Source organism: Calonectris borealis, chromosome 11, assembly GCF_964195595.1.
Source record: "Calonectris borealis chromosome 11, bCalBor7.hap1.2, whole genome shotgun sequence".
Classification (NCBI taxonomy): domain Eukaryota; kingdom Metazoa; phylum Chordata; class Aves; order Procellariiformes; family Procellariidae; genus Calonectris; species Calonectris borealis.
The window spans coordinates 17,247,418-17,269,841 of NC_134322.1; the positions used below are offsets into that span (position 1 = coordinate 17,247,418).

At 34.0% G+C, this 22,424-nt stretch overlaps 1 protein-coding gene across 3 annotated transcripts in view; it reads right to left on the minus strand.

Moving 5' to 3' along the window:
* The window catches only part of LRRC49 (leucine rich repeat containing 49), a 55,840-nt gene that overhangs the window by 3,528 nt on the left and 29,888 nt on the right, over nt 1-22,424 (minus strand). For all 3 annotated transcript variants that reach the window (XM_075160225.1, XM_075160224.1, XM_075160223.1), the window contains 5 exons: nt 14,474-14,557; nt 9,339-9,490; nt 6,262-6,499; nt 4,787-4,972; nt 544-653 (listed from right to left, as the gene is read on the minus strand). In XM_075160225.1, the coding sequence (XP_075016326.1) occupies nt 544-653; nt 4,787-4,972; nt 6,262-6,499; nt 9,339-9,490; nt 14,474-14,557 (770 nt within the window). The remainder of the gene's footprint in view (nt 1-543; nt 654-4,786; nt 4,973-6,261; nt 6,500-9,338; nt 9,491-14,473; nt 14,558-22,424) is intronic.

A 22,424-nucleotide genomic window follows, 5' to 3' on the forward strand; every position in this document is an offset into this window, starting at 1 on the left:
AAATACAGATGACTCTAGATATTCCTCTGTTAATTTGCTCCTGTACAATTGACTTTTTGACATATATCACATCGCATCTCCTAAATAGGAAGTCTTGCAGCTTTAACTTTTATTAAGTACGTATCTACAGAAGACTAAAAATAGTCTTTTTAACCACCTTTTTCTCAGAGCACCAACTCTTATATCTGTTAACTGTTATAGTCACCCACTATAAAATACCCACTAAAAATAGTCAGTCTTCATCATGAAAGTCGATAAATCTTCACCAATACCGGTACAATTGGAGAAATAAACAAGCAGTGCATTTGTGTGCATGTGCCTTTTAACATTACTCAGCAGACTTCATACAACTTCTGTGAAAATATCTGTCTACATGAATCAGGAGATGCTAATATTTCTACAACAAACAGAGAACCTATCTTCTGTAAGATGTTATCTGTGAAATTTTTACCTTTTTACCTAGAAAGAATTTATCACGATAGCAGGCAAAAGAATTACACCATACATTCTGGACAAATTCCAGTTCTGTTCATTCTATTTTACCTAGATTCTCCAAATAATGAAAGCATGCGATAATGTGGCAGCTCAGAAGATGCTACATATGCCAGAATGCCAAAGAGCCTTTCTGCCATTACAATATCATTTTCAGTAACCTGTGAGGGAAGGGGGAGAAGGGGAACAAGGGGAAGAAAAAAGAAAAAATTAAGTTTCAAAATCGGCACATTCATATTTCATTACATAGGTACGTTGAGAATTAACTGAAATTTGTTACACAGAACACTGCATGCAGATCTGTTCCAGGCATATCTTCAAAATGTAGATTTGCTTTTACTGGCACTTTAAATGTTCTTTAAAAGAAACCAAATGAGGTACTTGTGCTTGTTTTATTTCCTGTAATTCTGGAAACTTTAATGGATACACATGCTATCCTGTGCTTCATGATATTCTTCATGAAATGAGGAATTTTATAACGATTTCTTATACTGAGTATCTGAAGGCCAGACATATTAATTCTGCTCCATACTGCATGCACTTACAGAAGGTCTACTGGAAAATTTCTGATCAAGTTATGCTGCAGAAATGTAAAGATTCTGGGCACCCACATGTGAAAAGTACAGTCTCTCTTATTTTGGCAGCATCATAGAGAAGACCTTAGAGAAAGAGAGGCTTTGAAGGAAGAAAAGGGGGAAAAGGGAAACGGGGGACACAAGAAAAGGGAAACGGGGGCAAAAGGGAAACAAGAAAAGGGAAACACCTCCCCTATTTTCTCTGCATTTTTCAACCCCCCAAAATAAGTCTCATTTATACTTCACTAAATGTCATCCATACTGTTGTGTCAACATTAAGTTACAGACATCTCTTTAAAATAATTTTCAATGGTTGAAAAATTTTCAAGATTATTTTTACATGTTTCAATTTTGTATAAAGAAGGTGGAAGGGGGTTATTTTTTGGTGGTGGTTGTTATTGTTTTTTTTGTTTGTCTTGGCTCGTAACCTCTGGAGACAATGGCCTATGTTTCTCCTGCCCTGATGGCCAGACTATGAACTGACTTCAACTGCCAAAAGTTTGTTGGCACAGTTTCTAGACTCCTGGCTTTCCACTGAGTGCAGAAGGAATCTTTATGATCATCTAAATCTGACCTGGATAACACAGGACAATGAAACTCACTCAGTGACTTCTTAACTTCTGGATCAAATTTAATTTCCGTTTATCTTATAACATATTTTTGGAAAGCAACCCATTATTAAATAAACTTCAATACCCACAATATTTACTAAGTACTTCCAGACAATTTTTGTGTTCTGTATTATTCAAATGTGTGAGTAAAATGGAATTTTGATCCAAGTTAACATAATTTTATTATATCCTTCTTTAATGTTTACAAAATCTACAATCTACCCTTGCCTAAAGTATACTGCAACAGCATAATGCAGGGAGAAATTCACCACAGAAAACATAGGTCAGGAAATTAGAAATGTAAAGTCAATTCCATTTTCACAGTGTTTAGATTTGCTCATTTTCACTTAAAATTAAGTCAGTCTTACTTAGTAGCCTAAGAGTAGATGACCTTGCTAAACAGTCTGTTAACAGAAACAAGGTCTAAAACAAAGACTGCAGAAGGCAGCTAGGGAAACAAAGACCATTGCAGCCAGAAATGTCTGCTGGAAAAATAAGTTATTTTAATTTATTTATTTATGTTAAGAGAAGCATAAGGACCAGGTCAACAGAGACAGCAATGCTGAATACACTTTAGTTCACAGAAACTCATGTTCTCTATCTTACTCCAGTACATTGTTTGCTCCATTAATCACAAAAAGATTATAACGGTAATATCACATAAATGTAAGTCTATTATGCCTGCTTCTTGCCGACTACAGAAAACAGGCACCAATTCAGTAAATGTGATGCATCTGCTATATTGTATGCCATACCACTTGGCATAAAGCATTTCGTAAAGTTTAGTAGCTTCAAACCTTGACAACTCTTAATTAATCTGAGATTACTATCACTGGGAAAGACTTCAAATAGCATATCTCAGTGAAAAGAATTTGCTTCTTCACAGTTAGTAAATGTAACAGTTTGACAAGGGAACAAAATCATTGTTAGGGGGAAACTAACACTCAGCTTCTAGCCTGGAACATAACTGGAATGGAAGGGGGAGGTTGGGGAGAAAATAAAACCTTCCTTATACTTTTTTTTTTTTTAAAAAAGTTTAAAAGTGCTAGAGTTATGCAATTTATTTAGTTAATTCAGTTAGTATATATTGCTTTTAGTCCCCAACGATATGTATCTCAGAGCTGGCAACACAATAGTCTTCACAAACATTGAACAACAAATGATAATCAGAATAGCAGAACATGCACACTTCCCTTTCCGTCACCTGAATTTATTATTTAGGGCTGATCTAAGGTCTGAGAGCACACTTCAGGGGTTTGTATTCTTTACATTGAAACAGGATTTTCTATTATTGATTTTAAAAGAAACGGTAATATATATCTGCAAAGCCAGATACCATGACTTCTGCTGTAGACTAATGAAAAACAGCGATCAGAGTTCATCTCTTTCTTCTGCTTGGCTATGACAATTTTCAAATGATTAATGACAAATAGGAAAAAAATTCTGTATGCACATCTTCATATAGTGTGGTCTGGCTCAAAAAGTTTTTTGAGGACAAAAATGTTCTTCAGTCATACGTATCTAAGACTTTATATATGTCCTACATAAATAGCATGCCATGCTACATGTAAATCCATTTACTAAATTCATTCCCAAGCACTAATAAATTCAAAGTTTTCCTTCAAAGACTGAATTTGCTGACCTTGAGATCATAACAAAAAGACTACTTAAATAGTTGTGTTATTTTCTTTTGGTTTTTTTTGCTTTCTTTCTCCATGAAGACCAAACAGGTAAGATTTATCTTCTATTTTCTTTTAATCTGAATCACTAATGTTGATTTTGAAAATATGATGCAGTAAAAAAGAAATAAACTTCAAACCCATATTTAACCTTTCTTTTTTCTTTTTATTTTTTTTTTAAATCAACTTTGATACGTATGTTTTGTAAAGTACTAAATTCAAGGTTATTTTAAAGTTCTCGTGGGATAACTAACTACCACTTTTTTTTTTTCCTTTTCAAGATACTGTGCTGTTGGAGTGAGTCACATTTGCCTTCATCCTTCATCTTTTCTCATCCTTTCTCTAATAGTTAATTCAGGTAAGCTCTTTAACCCACTCCTACTCTTCTGTGCAACTAATGCATGTTTTACAGAACTAAAACCAAGTAAACCACAACATTCATGCTATAGTTATCAGATAACAAGTAAAATATCTAATCCAAAACATATGATGATGATGATCAAATTAAAACACCAGATCTAAACACTAAAGCTATGTATTATTTTTGCTCTAATTAACTTCCACAGCACCACTTAAACTTATTTAGCATTTAAAATTGAATGCACATTCAAACATTGTGTTGTATCGTAACTATTCTCGCCCCCTTTGCAATCAAAGCCCAATTATAAAATAACCATTTTACATGTTTGAATAAATTTATTTTCAACTGACGTAAAGGGGACTCAAAGTACAAAGAATAGCAATATTGGTATCCTAACTTTATTTATTTAAACATAAAACAAACACTCAACAAAAAACCACACACTAATGATCTTGTACATAGCAAGCAAAAAGAAAAAAAAGATAGACTTTTTTCTTTAAGCCTATCACAGGAAAAAATACGATTTTAGCTACATTTTGTAACACTGAAAAATATAAATAATCATATATTGTAAACTACTAAGTAGTCTGTCAAAGGCACATTTTTGCACAAATATTCAATGTCAGCACTGTGATTGTTTTGAACATAATAAAGAAGTGCTTCTTAAAATCAAGTAAAATTGTGCAGTTCTGTAATATTTTTTTTCTTTTTTAGAAACACATGCAGAAATAATAATTAAAAATTCTTCCCTTCAGGTATATCCTTACCACTCAGGTATAGATTTGGACTGTCATTTGCAATTGCAAACATCTGAGACAATACAACATTTTTATGGCAACTAAGAATCTTATCAACTTTGCTAATTGTAATACAGTGCATTGGACTTAACAAATACACAGCACAAGAAATTATATGGTGAAGTCTACTTAAAATTTTTTTCCCCCCTAATACTGGAAGGATACTGACAGGGTCCTGCTCATTTTATTAGCAATTCATCTGCTTTTTTTAAAAACAATGCTAATTTATCTTGTAAGACCAATAGTTAAGAAGGAAGCAACACTGTCCTACCTTTACTCCATTTATCTTCTGTAGATTAAAATGGTTCAGTCTAAACAGAACATAGTATTTCCACAAAGTAAAGTTGACAACCGGATTTCCCTGAGGATCAACTGTCAACTGTTCAATGCGATGCATCTGGGCTAATGCATTGAATTGCTGCAGCGTCACAAGATTTGTCTCCTTAAACTTCAGGTGCTTAAAAAAAAAAGTCAAACCACAATAAATTAAATAAGGAAACAATAAAGAGTGAACACAATTATTCCTATTCTGTGCCACTCAAGCAATTTTTAAACTCAAATAAAGAGTCTTTAGGTCTGATGAAGCAACTGAGCTCACTTCATTTGAGGTCTTTGCGGCAAAACACATCAGTGTATCAACCAATTGGTTTATTACATATATTTAGAAATGTCAATATTAGAAGACCCTAAGCAATTTATAAACCCTTCAGTAACAGCACTAATATTTTCAATGTTACAAAAAGCAGTGATACTACTTGAGCAATATTTATTTTAATTCTGCAAGTAAAGCAACTGCAACATCCACACATAAAAAAAAGTACAATATATGTTTTTAAATATTCTGCTTTTTTGGCCACAGCAGGCTGGCATTAAGTCATATCCTCCTGTTTCTTTGAACCACGCCCTATGCTAGTGCTCCTATGAGCATGGCATATTTGGCTACACAGTAACATTACTGAGGGAAGGGGAAGGAGGAAAAATTGATGGTGAAGATAAAAATTTAGTTGACATTCTGCTATCCCCCACAAATTTTCCCCCCCACAATGAAACAATTGTTTCATTGAGATAGATAAATTTGTGGGGAACTTAAGACAAATTTACCTATCTCAATGAAACGATGAAGTTCTGTTATACTCAAAACCTTAAAAAGAAGCAGGGAATTCAAGAGGCATATCATCTGAGTAATAAGTTGCTTTATGTACGTCATCACTATTTGTTTCAAAATGACCGATTTAAATGTCCAAGAAAAAAAGGGAAACAAAAGAAGTACTAAAGGGATGTCTCATTTATATTGTTTTGCTTTATCAAGAACGAAGGAATTTCAAGAACTGTACTGATTTAGCTAGCTATTCCCTTTGAATTTTACCTCCCTCTTTTTATCCTATCAGCTATTTGATCTTCGAACTCACAACTAATTTAAGCTCTCCTGATACCATGGATCCATAACAATACTGTAGAATAGCAGTACTGTATTTACACATCAGTTTTGCAACTTAAAAATAATCAGCTAGGTCAAAAGAATGAAGAGAAATAATAACCAGTCTGAAAAGAAAACACCATACTGTGTGAGAATCTAAATTAAAGTCTTGATTTTTAAGAAGTATCAAGTTAAAGTTAGCGTTATAGGATAACACCAAGCAAATATGTAATTCACAAATGTATCTATTATTTGAAAGCACTCAAGGTTCTATTAGAGAATACATATTCCATAGCTGTTCACACAGCTGAAATTTGAGGCATTCTTACCACAGAATTAGGAAATCTTGTCTTCAGTTTTGTTAACACTTGAACAATTTCATCAAATTCTATGAACATAAAGGAGACTGTGACAATAATTCCAGCTGTTTGAACACTCCAGTTTCGGTCCAGACACTCCAGTGCTCCAGCACCATACAAGCAAAGAGTGTCTCCTTCCACTTCCACTAAATGAGACTCAAGAACAGACAAGCCTTGTACTGCACTGCTCAATATTGTATCAAGAGACCTGTGGAGGAAATAAAAATGCAGTGATATAAATGAGATTATTTTGAGATAGTAACATCATTTTATTGAATGATTGTCCTTTCATTTACCAAAGCCCAACTGTCAAATATGATTGCATTTCTCTGCATTCATTCATTTGCAGTACCTAATCTGGTTCAAAAACATTAAGGGCTGGAAAATCCTCTTTCTATAAGTAACATTGCAAATGTTCTACTTCTTTGGCAGAAAGGCTCTGGGTGTATTTGAGTTGGACAGGGAATAAATAAATAAATCACTCATATTTAATAACCCACTTAAAAATTTTAACTCAGAATGCTAACTTAACATATTTTGTGTTGCTTTAGATATCTAAAACCAACCTCAAACAATGTATTTATTCAAGCAAAGTCACCTTCACATTCTGTTTCTGATATGAAATGTAGAAGTTATGACACGAGTAAGCGCTTTAAGAACAGACAGTTGTTAAAACCAATGCAGGATAATGCTATTTACAGTACTGAACAGTTATTTTTATTCTTGACAAGAGTATCACTCCTTCCTCAAATCCATACGTCATATTATCTGATCAGGATATCAGGATTCATTATTCTGCTTAGAGATGAGAATAATCTTATGGTTTAATCCTTAACCTTTGTTTAATCCTTAATTAATAGGGATGAATAAGCATTTCTTCAAAATAATGTGAGCTTTCCAATTCACAAGAGCGATTTTAAAATTAAGCAGTAAGTCCAGGTATTCTCAACTCTCATCTCTGCGTCTTACTTCCAACATGATACACTCAGCTGACTGCACCTGAAGTGCACAGAGAATTCAAGATGAGCACAAATCACAGGTTTAGGAAGTTGCATAATGATTGTTAATATTTCATTCTTTACTACGTTCCTAGTATTTTTAATGTATTTTGCTTTTTTGACTACGAGCGATCACTTGACTGGTATTTTCTTGACAAAATCAACCAGAACTCCAAGACTTCACTCTTGACTGAAAAGTGAGAGCCCATCACTTCAACGTGAAGCTGTAATTACTTATCTATGCTGAATTTCACCTGCCATTTTATTGCTTAGTCACTCATCTTGAACATATCTTCTGAAATTCTTCACTATTATAAAACATAGCAGTAGATCAATGTCAATTTTAACTTAGAGGGGGGTTAAAGAGCAATAAGGCTTCAAGGCAAAAAATGGCAGTGTTCTTAATTCTAACACACGTTGCCACATCTTCATTAATCTGTTTAAACTAATATAAATTGATGATAAAGATCACTATCACACTTTCACTTCTCTAACCAGTCACGAAAGAGAAAAATTCCAAACCGAAGTCTCCAATTCAGAAAATTAAATGCACTGTAATTTGCATAAGAGAATTATAAGATATGCAAATAAAGCACATCGTTTATTTTGTTAACATCTTGGGGGGGGTTGAAATTTTGTATTTCACAGAAGTAACCACTTTGATTTCTACAACGCATTCTACAAATCTTAAACTACAAAAACTTTCACAAGAACATGGAAACAGATTTTATGCATTATGTTTTGTTACTGTAGATTTGACAAAAGAATCCTAACATTCGTGGTCAGGAACTACAAGGAATAAACCAACTTTAGTCACTGTATCCAGCAAAAGCAGAGATAGCATTACACCAAGATCTTTCCTACAACTCCATGGAAAAAGTCTTAATATGTTACTTAAAAGCATGATTTCTCAAGCAATGAGAATCTGTTCATTACCAGGACAATGCTCAAGCTACCATAGTTACATTGACTTGGTCATGGGGGATGATTACCAACACTGAATTAAATTGTGAAGAAACCAAAAAGGCAAGAAAGCAGTGGCTAAACTTATGTTTGGGGGAAAGAGCTTTGGAAGCACAAGAACAGAAAGGACTATAGCAATTTAAAAAGCTAAGAAAAAAATGTTTCAAAAGATGCAGCACTCGACTGGAGATAAAAACCAGGTCTAGCCAATACTAGACTGAAACTCAGATGGGTTCTGTTTGTGAGAGGCAAAAACTTCCTGCCCATACCTGACATCTCCAGTGTTGATCAGGCACAGCAGGAGGCTGTACTTGCTATTGAATTAATGCAGATTATTTTTTCAGGCCTTTGCCTGAGCTAGCCAGGTTTAAAGTGTGCTAGTTTGGTCTTAGCCAATCCAAGGCACACATTGTTCATTAAGTTCTGCATTTGTTTTTTAAATTATATAGAATGCCAGATGGCCACCTTTTAGATGCAAATAAGCAAGCCACAAAGTGTGTCACAAAAATAATATAACTATATTTTAAACCAACAATACAAAAATTACCTTAGGAAAAATTATCTTAGGAATAAAACTAAGTCAAAGAACTGCTATTGTTAAAATAGCATGGGTATGAAAGCGGTCCAATAAGAGATGCTGCTGTTCAAACTGAGAACATGAATTCAACACTCAGTTTACCTCTTTGATACACAAAGAGGTTACAAACATTTGTAATGCTCAAACGTCCTCATTTTCTTCATTTCAACTGAAGGCAACAATCCAAGTTGTCAAGGAAATGAACAGCCTTAAGAAGGCTCAAGAATTCATATTTAACATTTCTTGTAAACGTGAAGTCCTCCCTTATTTAGCAAAATCACATAATAATTCAGCTTGCATTTCTTTAGTCAATGAGTTGCTGTTACACTACTTAATATATATTATTTATTACTAACGGCCAACAGGTTTAATCGTGAAGTAAAACATCTTTTCAGGATTGATTTGAATATATTACTTTTGATAATGAAATACAGTGAGATCTCAAAGGTGAGAAGAAGTAACTTGGAATATAAGACATAAACAAGAAGAAATACTTCCCAATAAAATACCTGCTTTCTTCAGGAAATACATAGGCAGCACTGCCATTGATCTGACAGGGTTCGTTATCTTTATCTTGGTTTAAAGAAGCCACAAGAGCTATTCGATTCTGCTGTATCTCCCACTGATGTGCAATATTACAAATCGTTAACCGTTTCTTTTCCTGAAACAAGATATAAAAGTCATAATAAGTTATAACAGTGCAGTATCAACACACTTTTTTGTTCCAAAAGAAATATTCTGCTTAATTAAAACATTTTAAATGTTTTAAATTGAAGAAACGATAGTGTACTGGTTGGCGGTTATGCATTAAAACCAAGGCATCATTCTAGTGTTATTTTGCATAACTGCCAGCAAACAATGATTTCACAAAATTTGCAGTTACAGAAACAAGAAAAGTAACATAATAAATCCACAACTTGTGAAAGAATAAAGTTAAACTATTTAGTTTGGATAACCTCGTTTTGACAGTCTGGAGCTGCTTGTAATACTGCTTGTACTTTCCTCCATGCTGCTAGAATGACTCTAGCACTTAAGCTAATACAGTTATGCAACTGCTGTAAGACTTAGCGGTAATTGCAACATACTCTGCGTGGAGGGAAAAAGTTATCTTCCGAAAAATGGAAAAAGTCAATTTTATAAAAACAGAAAATGAAACTACCTTCGTGATAGACACAAGGACTACAACAGATCTAAGTTAAAATACTTTGTAATAGTTTTTTAAAGTATTTTTTATATTCTAGACAGGTCTTGTCAATGAACCAGTATTTCAAAAGTCTATTAAGTACTTGTTCTTGCACAGTCATGCAAATCCTGTCAATTACCTATAATTCTATATATAGGTTATTATCCTATTGTATCATATAGATATATATGATTTAATATATCCCATTTAGCATACTTTAAAAGGTTAAAGAACAAGGTGCTTTGTAAGAGCTCATGGACTGGCAGCTGAACTCTCATCAAATGAAAACTGCACAATACAAATAATATCAAAGGGTAAATCCATTGTTAGTTTCACTTTATTTGGTTTTTCTGAACCAGATCTAATTCTCTGGGAGTCAGCCATCTCACTGTTACACTACTTTCAACGAAACTCGAGCAGTGACTTAGAACTTCTAAGAGGAAAATACTACAGAGGAGCTTAGCATAAAATAAAGTTACATCCACAAAACATGGAGGAAACAGAGTATCAGTCAAATCCTGTCTATAATGATTTCTTGGTTTATAATATCATACTCTAAATTGATGTTGCTATAGAAATGTAGCTTTCAAGTCCATACAAAGTAACAACCTTAATTTAAAGCTTCCTACTCTTAGAAAGTATTAAAAAAACATATTCTAAGAATCCTTTAATTTCTATTATGTACTTCAGAACACCACTAATGGAACTGGAATACAAACAAATGTCCCCCTCTTGGAATGGGGGGGGGAGCGGAAGGCAAACGTGAATTTGTCCTATGTAGTATAAACAGCAGTTCACAGGCAGCCTGTGTGTTTGTTACTAATTTTACCCATAAACAGGGGAAGGATAAAAGATGCATACTCTTCAGATGTACTAATGAATATTCTACTTGAATGCAATGAATTTTTGGATTGAAACAGCATGTACTTATTAGCTTCAAGTTGCAATGATCTCAAATTGGGTCTAAAGGGACTCGGGCAAGGTAAATCCCTGTTAACATAAGTTTCCTTAGAGCATAAGCTCAACACCTTTATCAATTTCTTACCAGTGTTAAAGTCTGTGTAATATCATAATTTTAAATATCATTACATTAGTTTCTGTCTCCTTTAGAATATTTTGTTGGGATGATTAAGATACAAGACCACAACACAATATTGGTTAGGATTTAAAAGGCTGTACCAAAAATCCTGAAGGCTAGAAAGGCTTTGTTTGTTTTAAAATTGAACATTTACATTTCTGTTTTAAGACAGACTCTATGGCTGGAAAAAAAAATTAACACAAAACAAAGTTTTATTATAGCCCCTTTTTGCAAATAAGAAAAAAAAAAGAGAATGTATTTGATATGCCTATGGAGAAAGGCAGGGGACCAAGGTAAACCTAATTTTACAATTTGAAATTAACACTTTTGATGTATTAAGTTTGACCTATACTCACTATGCTCCTAGAGTAACATGTGACTGTTACCATCATGTTTTTACATAATTCCTTTCACAGTGAGTGAGTTGTGGACATCGCTGTAATGTAGTTCACTCATGTTCCTCACAGTACTCAGTGTTGGGAGATATGAAGTGTAAAGCACCACAAATGAATATATAAAATAAATAAACAGAAAATAGTAAATCAACAAAACCAGCAAACATTTCATCATCTGTGACAGCTCATTTGTAGAGCCTAAGAACTCCTTTATTCCTTAAGAATAAAGAACAACTGCATATAAATGTTTCACAGTAAAACGTTTAATACCTACATGCAAATCCCTCACGCTGCAGCTATTATACTCAGAGTAAACACCATGATCTGTTTCAATGACTGATAATGAAGAGATAGATCTACTATACTTTAAACGCTGATAAAAATTATGTCCATAATTGTCTATAACTGACACTGAAAGTACATGGAAACTACTTTAAAAATTTTCTTCTTCTGAAAGTTCTTCCATTTTCAAGAGCTCAAAACTTTATTTCACATTCAATTTGCCCAAAGAATTATGATGCTACCTGGTTACAGAACACTAAACACCCAGTATTTACAGACTTCAGTGATGACTGGGCTTCATGTCACAGAAAGCAGGGAAGTTGAAATAGTCAGCATTTTCTTCCAATCACATTTAGAAAATTCTATTTGTTCTGGAGGGTGAGGGTCTCCTCATAACCTCAACTACCGTACAGCACTACTGCTTTGTTAGCCCTCAGTTGTGGGCTGCTGGACTCCTACAGGAGCTTTGAAAACTTCCAAGAATTCATGTTACAAAAAGCAAATTTTAGAAGTGTGAAGATTCTGCTAGGAATAACTATTTCTTGTTCCAGTAAATATTAAGTTCAGCCTCTGTTGGAAAGGAATTACATTCTCTGCACATTTTGAAGTACATCTCAAACTTTCCCAGGGGAGTGTTTTAAGCAATAAAAAAATAGTCTGGAAAAAGAGATACGAAGAAACTCCACTGTGAGGGTAGACAAGTATCAGCAAGGGCAAGAGAAGAGATGACATTGCTGAAATCAACTTTTCTGATGCAGTGAATACAGGAAAACAGCAATTGTTTGCTACTGAATCAGTGCTTATAATTTCATTTACACTGCATATAGTTTAAGAAAGTCTGGAGGAAAGTGACAAAATAAAAATTGGAGAATATGATTCTCTAAATATTTTCTTCAGATTTAACTATAAACAAAATCCTGTAGTTCGCAACTTTTTTCACTGGAAATTGAGCAGATTTGTTCCTTTCAATTCAAACACGTAGAACAGGAAAAAAGAAACTAGAATCGTAACACACGAGAACATATTTAAAAAGGAAAGATATACAAAATCACTGAATCAAGCAAAAGATACTGGTATTTGGCTCTTATGCCACTTAACTATTTGAAGATAAGAAAGATACCTCAATTAAATTACAAAATCTATAATTTAATGTTGGAATCTGAGTAAAAATAGCATTATACATTAAAAATATTTTTTTTCTTCTAAGGGAAGTTTCCACTAGCAAAGTGCACTGAGAAATCTAGGCCATCAAGACAAACAATCCCTCCGCTACAAGGAAACATTACATCAATGGTTAAGAACATGAACTACAAATAAACACTTTCAATAAACACCTACTTTTTTTTCCAGTCCAGAGACACAGTTAGCTTTTCAACAGCATAAAATAACACCATTTGTGAATATTACTTACTAATGTCCCATTTCTTTATGTTACTAAGAACTGGCACGAAAACTTCAAACCTGAAGAGACTTTAAATACATCAGTATCTTAAAGGAAAGGGAAAAAAACCAAACACCCACCACAAAAACAAAAACCAAACAAACCACCAAACCATGACACTGCTTTAAAAAAAAAAAAAAAAACAAACTGTATCTAAGACTTTTTTGTTATAGTCTTTTTTTTTTTTTAAATAGAAGATCAAAATATACATGGATACAAATACACAGGAAATCAAAATATATTCTTAGGCACTAGACATGGAATTCTTTTTTTTTCCCATTCATATATTTAGATTCTTGGGGGTTTTTATATACCTAAAATGTCTTTTAATATACTGTTAACATTCTGTTTGTGTCTTTTTATTTTTCAGAGTTATATACATTTGCTACAGTTCTTACAGGCTCCTGCTACTACTTTCAGTCTAATACCCTTCATGAAATATGATTTTACCTAGGTAACTTAATAATATGGATATATGAAAATTTTTTGTTTGTTTGTTTGACTGCCAAATTGGAAGAGCTTTTTGTATAACCATCACTGGATGACAGAAAGTTTTAGGCACCTTTTTTTGTCCAAAGAAAAATGATTTGGAGACAAATGGCGATATTCACACCACAAATGGAATGCAGATACTCTTAGATCCTTGAACTTTGGTCTCCTATTAGCAACATAGCTCATTTAGTCAACAGCCCCAAAAGAGTATTCTGGAGTGCACCTCAGTCTCCCCTGTTAGAGCCATTCCATCTCATGTATATAAGCATTAACCAGGCCAGACGGTCTGGTAGATAAGTCATCTTCTGAAAAAAGATGACAGCTGGAGTCTAGCTGCTGCTCTAATGACTGCTTAACTCTTTCTACAAAAAGGAACAACTTCAACGGGAAAGAATGAAGGAAAAACTACTTCCTTCATGGCAGCAGCTAGAGCACTCACATGAAATAGGGCAGACCAAGGTCAAGGAATTTGAAATCACTGGGAAGTCCTTTACTTCACTCTGGATTTACCTTATCTCTAGATTTGTGAAAATGAAGTTTGCAATCCTTTTACATATATCACTCATATATTCAATTGGGTTTTTTTGCTAAAGTATAACTTGCATAGCTGACTGAAGAGAGTTTCAGTTGTGGAACGCACTGTTTAAGCGGTAAAAAAAAAGTTTAAAGAGAGAGGCATATTGGGATATATAAGAACTACGGCAAAAAAATTAGGATATAGATTATTGCTTTAAACTGGTTTACAGTAGGCTTAGAACAGCCATAGAAAATACCTTAAGCAAGGTCTGTTTATGGCTTTCACGCTTCCTTTCTTCCTCTTTCCTTGCTGCAACAGATGCCATACGTCTTTCTTCTTCCTGGATGAAAAAAAGAAAAACAACTTCATAAAAGGAGGAATTAATCAGGTTCTGAAAAGTATTACTGATAAATTGTTACTATATTTTTGTGTTTGTATTTGAAAAGCAATTTTTAATTTTAATACAATTTTAGGATTTTTAATATTTTAATGTTTCTAAACATTATTAAAAACAATAAAATTGGCAATTATAAATAAATCAAGAAATACAGAAGAAACAGATACCTACTCAGATGCAAATGCTGAAGATAAAGCAATTTAAAACTAGTATTTGTAAAGGTCTTTGAAAAAAGTATGAAGTATGTGGTGAGTATGCCAGTGAAAAACAACATTTTAAAATATAACAGTGCATTATATCTTTGTACTAGTTTTTGCAATTAGGGATTTTTTTGTAAGAAAAGACACAGAGCGAATAAGCTGAATTCTATTTATGCTCAAATCATAACTTAAGATTGATTTTTATCATTATAAACTGTTTCCAAGGGCTTACTTCTCTCAATCAGCAATAGAATGTGAGAAGAAAAGAATATTTTCAAAGTTAACTATAGTACATTAACATTATTTCACCAATATTATTACCTATTCAGGAAGGATTTTTGAGAAGAAAGCCATTGATTCCTAAATAATGGAAGTCATGTAAGTGAAGATGCTTAATTTTCCTGGTACAGCAATTTAATGCTGCAATACACCCATATTAGGTTGAATGCTCCCTGTTTACAGAAGTCTAAACATTCTCACAGCACAGTATTTTTAGAACATACATTTTCCAAGTAACAAAAGAAATGTTCACTATGAAGTAAAAAGTGTAGAGTCCTTCCAACACAAATATTTGGGAAGCATGCTTTAACTTATTTTGATTTACTTCACTTGCCATTTGGGTGTTTCTATTAAAGTATCTTCCCAGAACATATGGAACGTGTTTTGATTTCCCTCAAAATAGAAAGCTCCTGTCCTAACCTTTTCACTTTCACTTTCCAGAAAGTTGTGTTAAGAAAAATTAACAAACAAAAATGAACAGAAAACATCATCAACCATGAAGACATATCGATATGTCAAAATTCCTCTATAAATAAAACATGCTACATTTAGAGCATTGTAAGAACCCCTAAGCACATGGGTGAATGCTTACTGGATGATGAAATAAAACAGGAACTTCACACTTAGCATCGCTATTACATTTTTAAGAAAACAATTTCCGAAGCCTAAGAAGTTAGGTTCACATAGCAAACTTACTCTTGTCTGTGTACACCCCCTGAAGCCCATTGACATACCATGGATTTTGACATCAATCTGAAAGGTGATTAAACAACAAACTTCCAAATTATTCCTCCATGACTTTAACCTAATATGCATATATTAAACAAGAGGAATACCTTAATGCAGATTAAGGCATGAGGCTTTGGACAGAGTAAGCTTCTCTAACCCAACTGTATGCAAGAATTTCCGTGGGACATTAATTGGAAAGCCTAACTTTTTTGTCTTTTCTTCTTTTTTTTTTTTTTCTTTTTTCTGAAAGCAACTTCTGACCTTTTGAGGGTGAAGTTTTGCTGGCAGCGTCCTCTGCTACTGGGCTTTTCAGTTCTTCCTAAAACAGGGTATTACCAAGGGGCTGGTGTCATAGAATTATAGAATAATCCAGGTTAGAAGGGACCTCAAGAGGTCATTAGTCCATGTTGAGGATCAACAATAAATAAACAAATAAATAAAACCACACACGGATACAGAAGACCTTGTAGATCCCAATACAACAAAACACCACACAATAAAACCCAACACCTGAATGGGAGGGTACAGGGTGAGGTTGTGAAAAATCATTAAATAAACCCCATGCAGGTATTATGTCACAAATATGAATGTATAATTAATAATGGAAAATAAATTGTTCCCCAAGATATAATTCAAAATGGTATGAACTACAAACATGATTGTCGTTTATCCCAATTACGTGTTACAGTAATTAGTACTAATACAGTACTAAGTTTGTGTTTACTTAAAAAACCCCGAAGTCTTAAAATAAAATATAAACACTAGCAAACTACATTAGTGATATCCTTCTATAGAAAGTGGGTTAGAGTTGTTTTGGTTTTTTTTATTTTTTAATTAGATCTCTTCATTTGACCTTGCATTTACATTTTTTAACTTGGCTTCCTAAAGAAACAAACTTTTTACAATTTCAGTGTCAATCTTCTCTAATGACTTTTCAACACATTGAACATATTAAATAACTTGAAGTAGTTTAGAAGTCTCAAATTAAGTTGTTTTTTTTTTCCCCTCTAGAAGTTTGATTATATAAAATTGTTACATAGAAAAAAGAGAAATGTAAACTAGTTTTCCCACCAAGGGACAGCAAGCAGAAATTATCCATTCTATTTGGCAGAAAACAGCTGGCCAGTCGACACAGGCTCAGCTCCAGACTAACTGAGGTATTGTTGTGTTTCACACTGGGGAAGGTGAGAGTTAGAGAACAAAATGACACTAATCTATAGCAAATTAGCCTTCATTAATTTTATTCCTTTCAAAACAACTTAAGTTCTTTTTGTTTTTCAAGCTTTAAGGCCAACATTCACAAAGTTCCCTAATTCAGTTTTCTCTCAGCTTCCACAAATATCTCTTCTTACTCTACCTTCCATCTCAAAGCCTTCCCTTAATCCAGCCCAAATGCATACTTTATGACACCGTCTTCCACACATGAGGGTCTACTGCCCTCATTCAAGTCAGTCCAGTACCTTCCCTGCCAACAGAGTCTCAATACAAAGAATGAAATGAACTAATGCAAATCACGTTCTAACAAGTCTTTTATTAACTGAATAAAACTTTTTTTCTTGATCAAAAGTTGATCCTAATTACAGATATTTAAAAAATACTATTTCTTTTACAAAAGAAATTAGCTTGGCCTAAAAAGAAAATATATCCTAGTTTTACTTAGTATTCACAAAGGCAGAATGACAGAGAAAACATTGGAATAAAGATCAAGGGCCAAATCTACTTTTTATGGAAATCAAATCAGTATACATTTCTTGATTAATCTTACAAACACATGCAATCAATCTTGAAAAACACAACATCCCCCCCAAAACCCATTAAAAAAAAACCCAGAAACCCCACAAAGTTATAAACCAAAGCCCTTAATAACCTTGCCAGAATTCATTTTTACTATCACCCCTTCTCCTCTTTTAGCTCCAGCTCTTTTGAAATTCTTCCTGTCTCCCTTCTTCTTTGTTCCCCCTCATTATTCTGCTGCTATTATCCATAACTTTGTTTTGTCTTTAAACCAAACCATGCTGGACAAGGTGGGGGGATGCTTTTCCAGAAGGTCAAAGTGCCAGATCATTACAAAAGGATTTGGATGTCCTCTTGTATATTGAAATCTCCTCCATTTATTAGTCCTCCACTTCCCACCTAAAAACTTTCTAAATGGCTAAGAAGCCATCTTCACAAAAAAAAAAACCCAAAACAAAACAACCCACAAATGGCGGGGGGGAGGGGGAGGAATGTACTTCCTAAACAAGCAGAAGTCTCACTTTCTACAATGAGATTTTGAGGCTGCAGGTTTACGTTCTCAGCGTGAAGAAACAGTAGCGACAGACCACAAGAAGAGTAAGGCACATTAAGGCTATTACCATCCCTATAAAGACTTTCCATTAGAGCTGTAACAGAACTGTTTCTGTAGCTTTGGCATGCTGATAGCTCCCCCTGCTGCTACACAAGCACTACCGTAACTGTAACACCACAGATTTTGGCCAAATCTATCATTACGTCACCAGTCCTTCAAAGAGGTAACATCGAGCAAGACCTGAGAAGGATCCTAAAGAGATCACAGTGGAATGCATGTATTCTTCCTCACTACTCTTCAATATTATTCAAACAAGTTCTTTTTCAACAAATGATACCATTTAAGTCACAGGAGAGAAAGATGTTAAGTTAGCACACAAGGAATGCAGCATTTCATTTCCATAGTACATCTACCTTTAAATTATTCAAATATTTTTACTATAGATTAGAAACAGCTATACTATACTTGATATAAATTACTTTAGGTAATAAAAAAAAAAAGGAGAATATGAAGAATGGCCTGGAATATACATTTAAGCTTTCAAGGCATAAAGAGACTCAACACAGTACACTTAAAATACACAAAATTTAGCTCACTTATACTTGCAGAAGGCAGACTACTGTTTATTATGTATACCACAGAGGCTGATTTTACACAAAAATGAAGTAAGAATGTAAGGATGTTTCTAGTAGAAATCTAGCCATGGAAAATAACAAGTACAAAATTTTTGATGAATCGTTCTTTAGGAGAGAGATTTGACAACGAGATATATCTCCATTTTTTACTTTTATATGTATTAATTTAGTATATTTTCACAAGACCTGATTTAAGACAGAGGATTACGATCCACAAGAATGACTAGAAATTCCTGAAGTATCCTACTTCCAAGTGGAAAGAAAAAAAAAAAATTAGGGATCCTTCCCTAAAAAAAAAACAGAACACTTCACAGTGGTGATGTAATCGATAACGCATTCTATTCTGGATGAAGCAGTAGAACCTACTCCCTGATCAGCAGAGAAATATCTAAGCAAATAATCAAAACCAAACACAGCTCTCTTACTTTAAGCGTCCAAAACCTATAAAACCTCAATGAAAAGAAGCGAAGTTTTACTGTTAAAAATATGCAGCTTGTCTTTCAATTTGGGAACCACAGCACATTTAAAAAAAACCAAACCTATATATTATATATACACACATATAAAAACATATATATACACTTGCTAAATTCTGTTGAAAAAGTGTATTTAAAGTGATGGATAGCAAGTGTTCCTGGTTAAATATTTTCTCAGTAAGGAATATGTTCCCATTTCATTCATCTTTTAATATTTTATTACATGTCTGCAGCCAATATCTGCTTACTGTTATGAAAGACTGGAGGAAAAAAAGATAGGTCACAGCTAAACTGTAAGTGCCACTGGATAGGTCCACTTTTTCAAAAGTTCAAACTACAAAACACATTCAAAAAGCTTCAATGCCCAGAAAAACAACCATTATAGGATGTTAACAAAACAATGTAAATGACTACATATGCAACCTGAACCTGCTTTCACTGTAACACACTTCAATTTCACATAAGCCTATTTCATTGAGCCATAAATCAATTCACATTAGTCCACCTTAGTTGTGAGGTAAAGGGGTAACTGTTACAGTTACTGATGGTTAACACAGGTGACAGAGCAATCTGTCCAGCCACTGTAATTCAGCCTCCTCCCCACTCTTCAAGCCTCTAGATTGAGATGTCGAAGTTTGAGAAAGTAAAAGATTTCCATTGAATTGATGTTTTAGATACACAATACAAAGTGGGTGGGTTTTTCAGCTGAAAATCATCTTCTAGTGTGGACAATGAATAAGTGTTTACAGCCTTACAGTGAAACTCGTTACAGGTGACTAACCTCCACTGATTTCACCACCACTGGGTCCATGCTTCAGTGGTTTAATAGCTTAAATCTTACATTCAAAAATGGTTTAGGAATGAGATGGCCTAAGAAAACACCAACTTCCTCACAGGTCAGGGTTTAAAAGTTGTCACAATATGATTCAATCCCTTCAATAAAGGCAAATCTTCCCCGACTTAGGAAATACTAGAACAATTACAATGCAAAAAAGTTTTATTCCAAGTGCAGAGTATTTGATTTTCATGGCAGCTATATGTTTCTGAATAGTTCCCTAAGGCAGAGGCAGTTACCACCAGACTTTTGCCCCAAGGTTCCCTTTCTCCAGAGAATCCTATAGAGAAGGCCTGGCACCAAAGAGCGTATGACTTCTTGAAAACCAATATGAATAAAGCTTCAAACAAACTTTTGAAAATATCCTTCAGATTTTATTCTTTCTTTAAATAATATTCTTGTCCCAGAAAAGCCAGCAAGTAAAAGAAAAGTTAAAAGCAGAAGTAACAATTGTGTAAAACCCAGTTCTCGAGCAGAAGAGCTTCTGAACAGGTTAGTGAAGAATTCCTAGTCAGAAAGAACCAACATCCCGGTCCAACTCTCAGTTTACAAGACAAAGCAATGCTTAAGTCCAAAATGGTCTGGACGCTCTTCAGACTAATGAAGAAAAGATCCTATAAATGTAATTAGAGTTTAGGTATGCTAATCGAATGAGAAAAAACACATACCCAATATTGCACTTCCAATTCCCCCACCAAGTTACATTTACCCTTACAGCTGATGGCAACTGCATGTTGCATTACTAGGCAGAATAGCTGGATTTGGCATTGCCAACTCTCTAATTTTATTACAAATCTCATGATGCTTGTTATTTTTCTTAAAATCCCAGTTTCTTAAGTCATATGATTATCTGGGTAACACAGTTTTTATTGGAGAAAACATATAGCACCCTCCTCATGGAGAAAATACTAAAAAAAGTTCTCAAGGCTCAAAAACCAGAAGGCAAATAAAAAGAATGCAAAACACATCCTTTTTACAAGTAGATTTATGAGCAGCATAACTGGTGAAGCCTGGTTTTCTATGGCTTTGTGTCTTGTGGTTGATTCTCTGATGTTTAACAAGGTGCGAAGCCAGATTAAGTTTTTCCCATGGCTGTGCATTTCTAACAGCTTTTTCCCCATACAGATCCTACAGAGTCTAAAAAGGAGGTTGAGCTCTTTCTACAGTCTTTCCCATCACTGAGAGTTCTACCAGGATCCGTCTCCTCTCGAGAAGGGATAGGGAGAGACATTTTCTTTATGTGACTCAAGTTTCTGAAATAATATTGAGAAAATGATCTTTTAAAAAGCAAAGCAATTAGCAGGTATTCAATTCAGGCAGTATAAATTCACAAAAGAAAAAAAAAAAACACAACAACCCATAGAATACCTGCAAGCAAACAAGTATTTAGTATTTTCAATGCAGTGAGTAAAATACTCATGTCCCAAAGCACTTTATTTTAAAAATTAATGTTTTCCACATACGTGTTATATTTTACATCATAATTGGCTCTATTTCATACTCATGGTGGATTGGCTACAGGACAACATGATAGATAGTAAAACAACATGTGCAATTTATAATGCAGTACAGCCTTTTACAAAGAAAATGAGCATTTAAAATAAGGTATATGTATCAGCACCTGGTCAAAAAAGATAACACTGCAACACTGTTGCTTGTAAAGCACATTATATTTGTTATCTTGCTGTTGGATGCATTTCTCTTGTAAGAAGGTCATGCTTACACATCACTTTTGAGTAAACACAGAAGAATTAGCATGGCTATTCCTAGATTAAGAGCTAAAATAGCTGACCTAACAGTAAAGGCCCCCAGTGATAGCCCTTCATCCTCTACCTTACACTGTATTTTCAGGAAGTCTGTAGGAAGCTTAGTTGTCTGCAAGTCCTCTCTTCCTTATCAGGGTTACTTGAACTTGAGCAGCAGAAACAGAAATTAATGGGGAGAGTAGGTTAGGTAAGGAAGGGAGAACCACAGACAGACACACAGAAACAGTGTGATCACTAGGTTTTCTTAGGGAGGCAGACTAAAGAAACCAACAAGACTTTTAAATGAAAGAAGATACCAGTAACACCAATTTTATGGTAAACAGACTATTCCTTTGGAAGAAATATGCTGTTCCTTTTCAGCTATACAGCAAACCAGTAAAGACTGTGTTGAGAAAGTTCTAACCAAAAGTTTTGCAGATTCTCTCATGTCACATGGCAACTGATCACATAGTATTTACTAATGAAGAGTTTAAGCATTTAAAAATAAACATGTTAAAATGAAGTAAAAGAGCACACCTTTACATAATACTGAACAAAAGAAAAAAGGTTAAAGTTTTAAATATTGTAATGTCTATACACCATTCAATTCCATACTAAATTAAG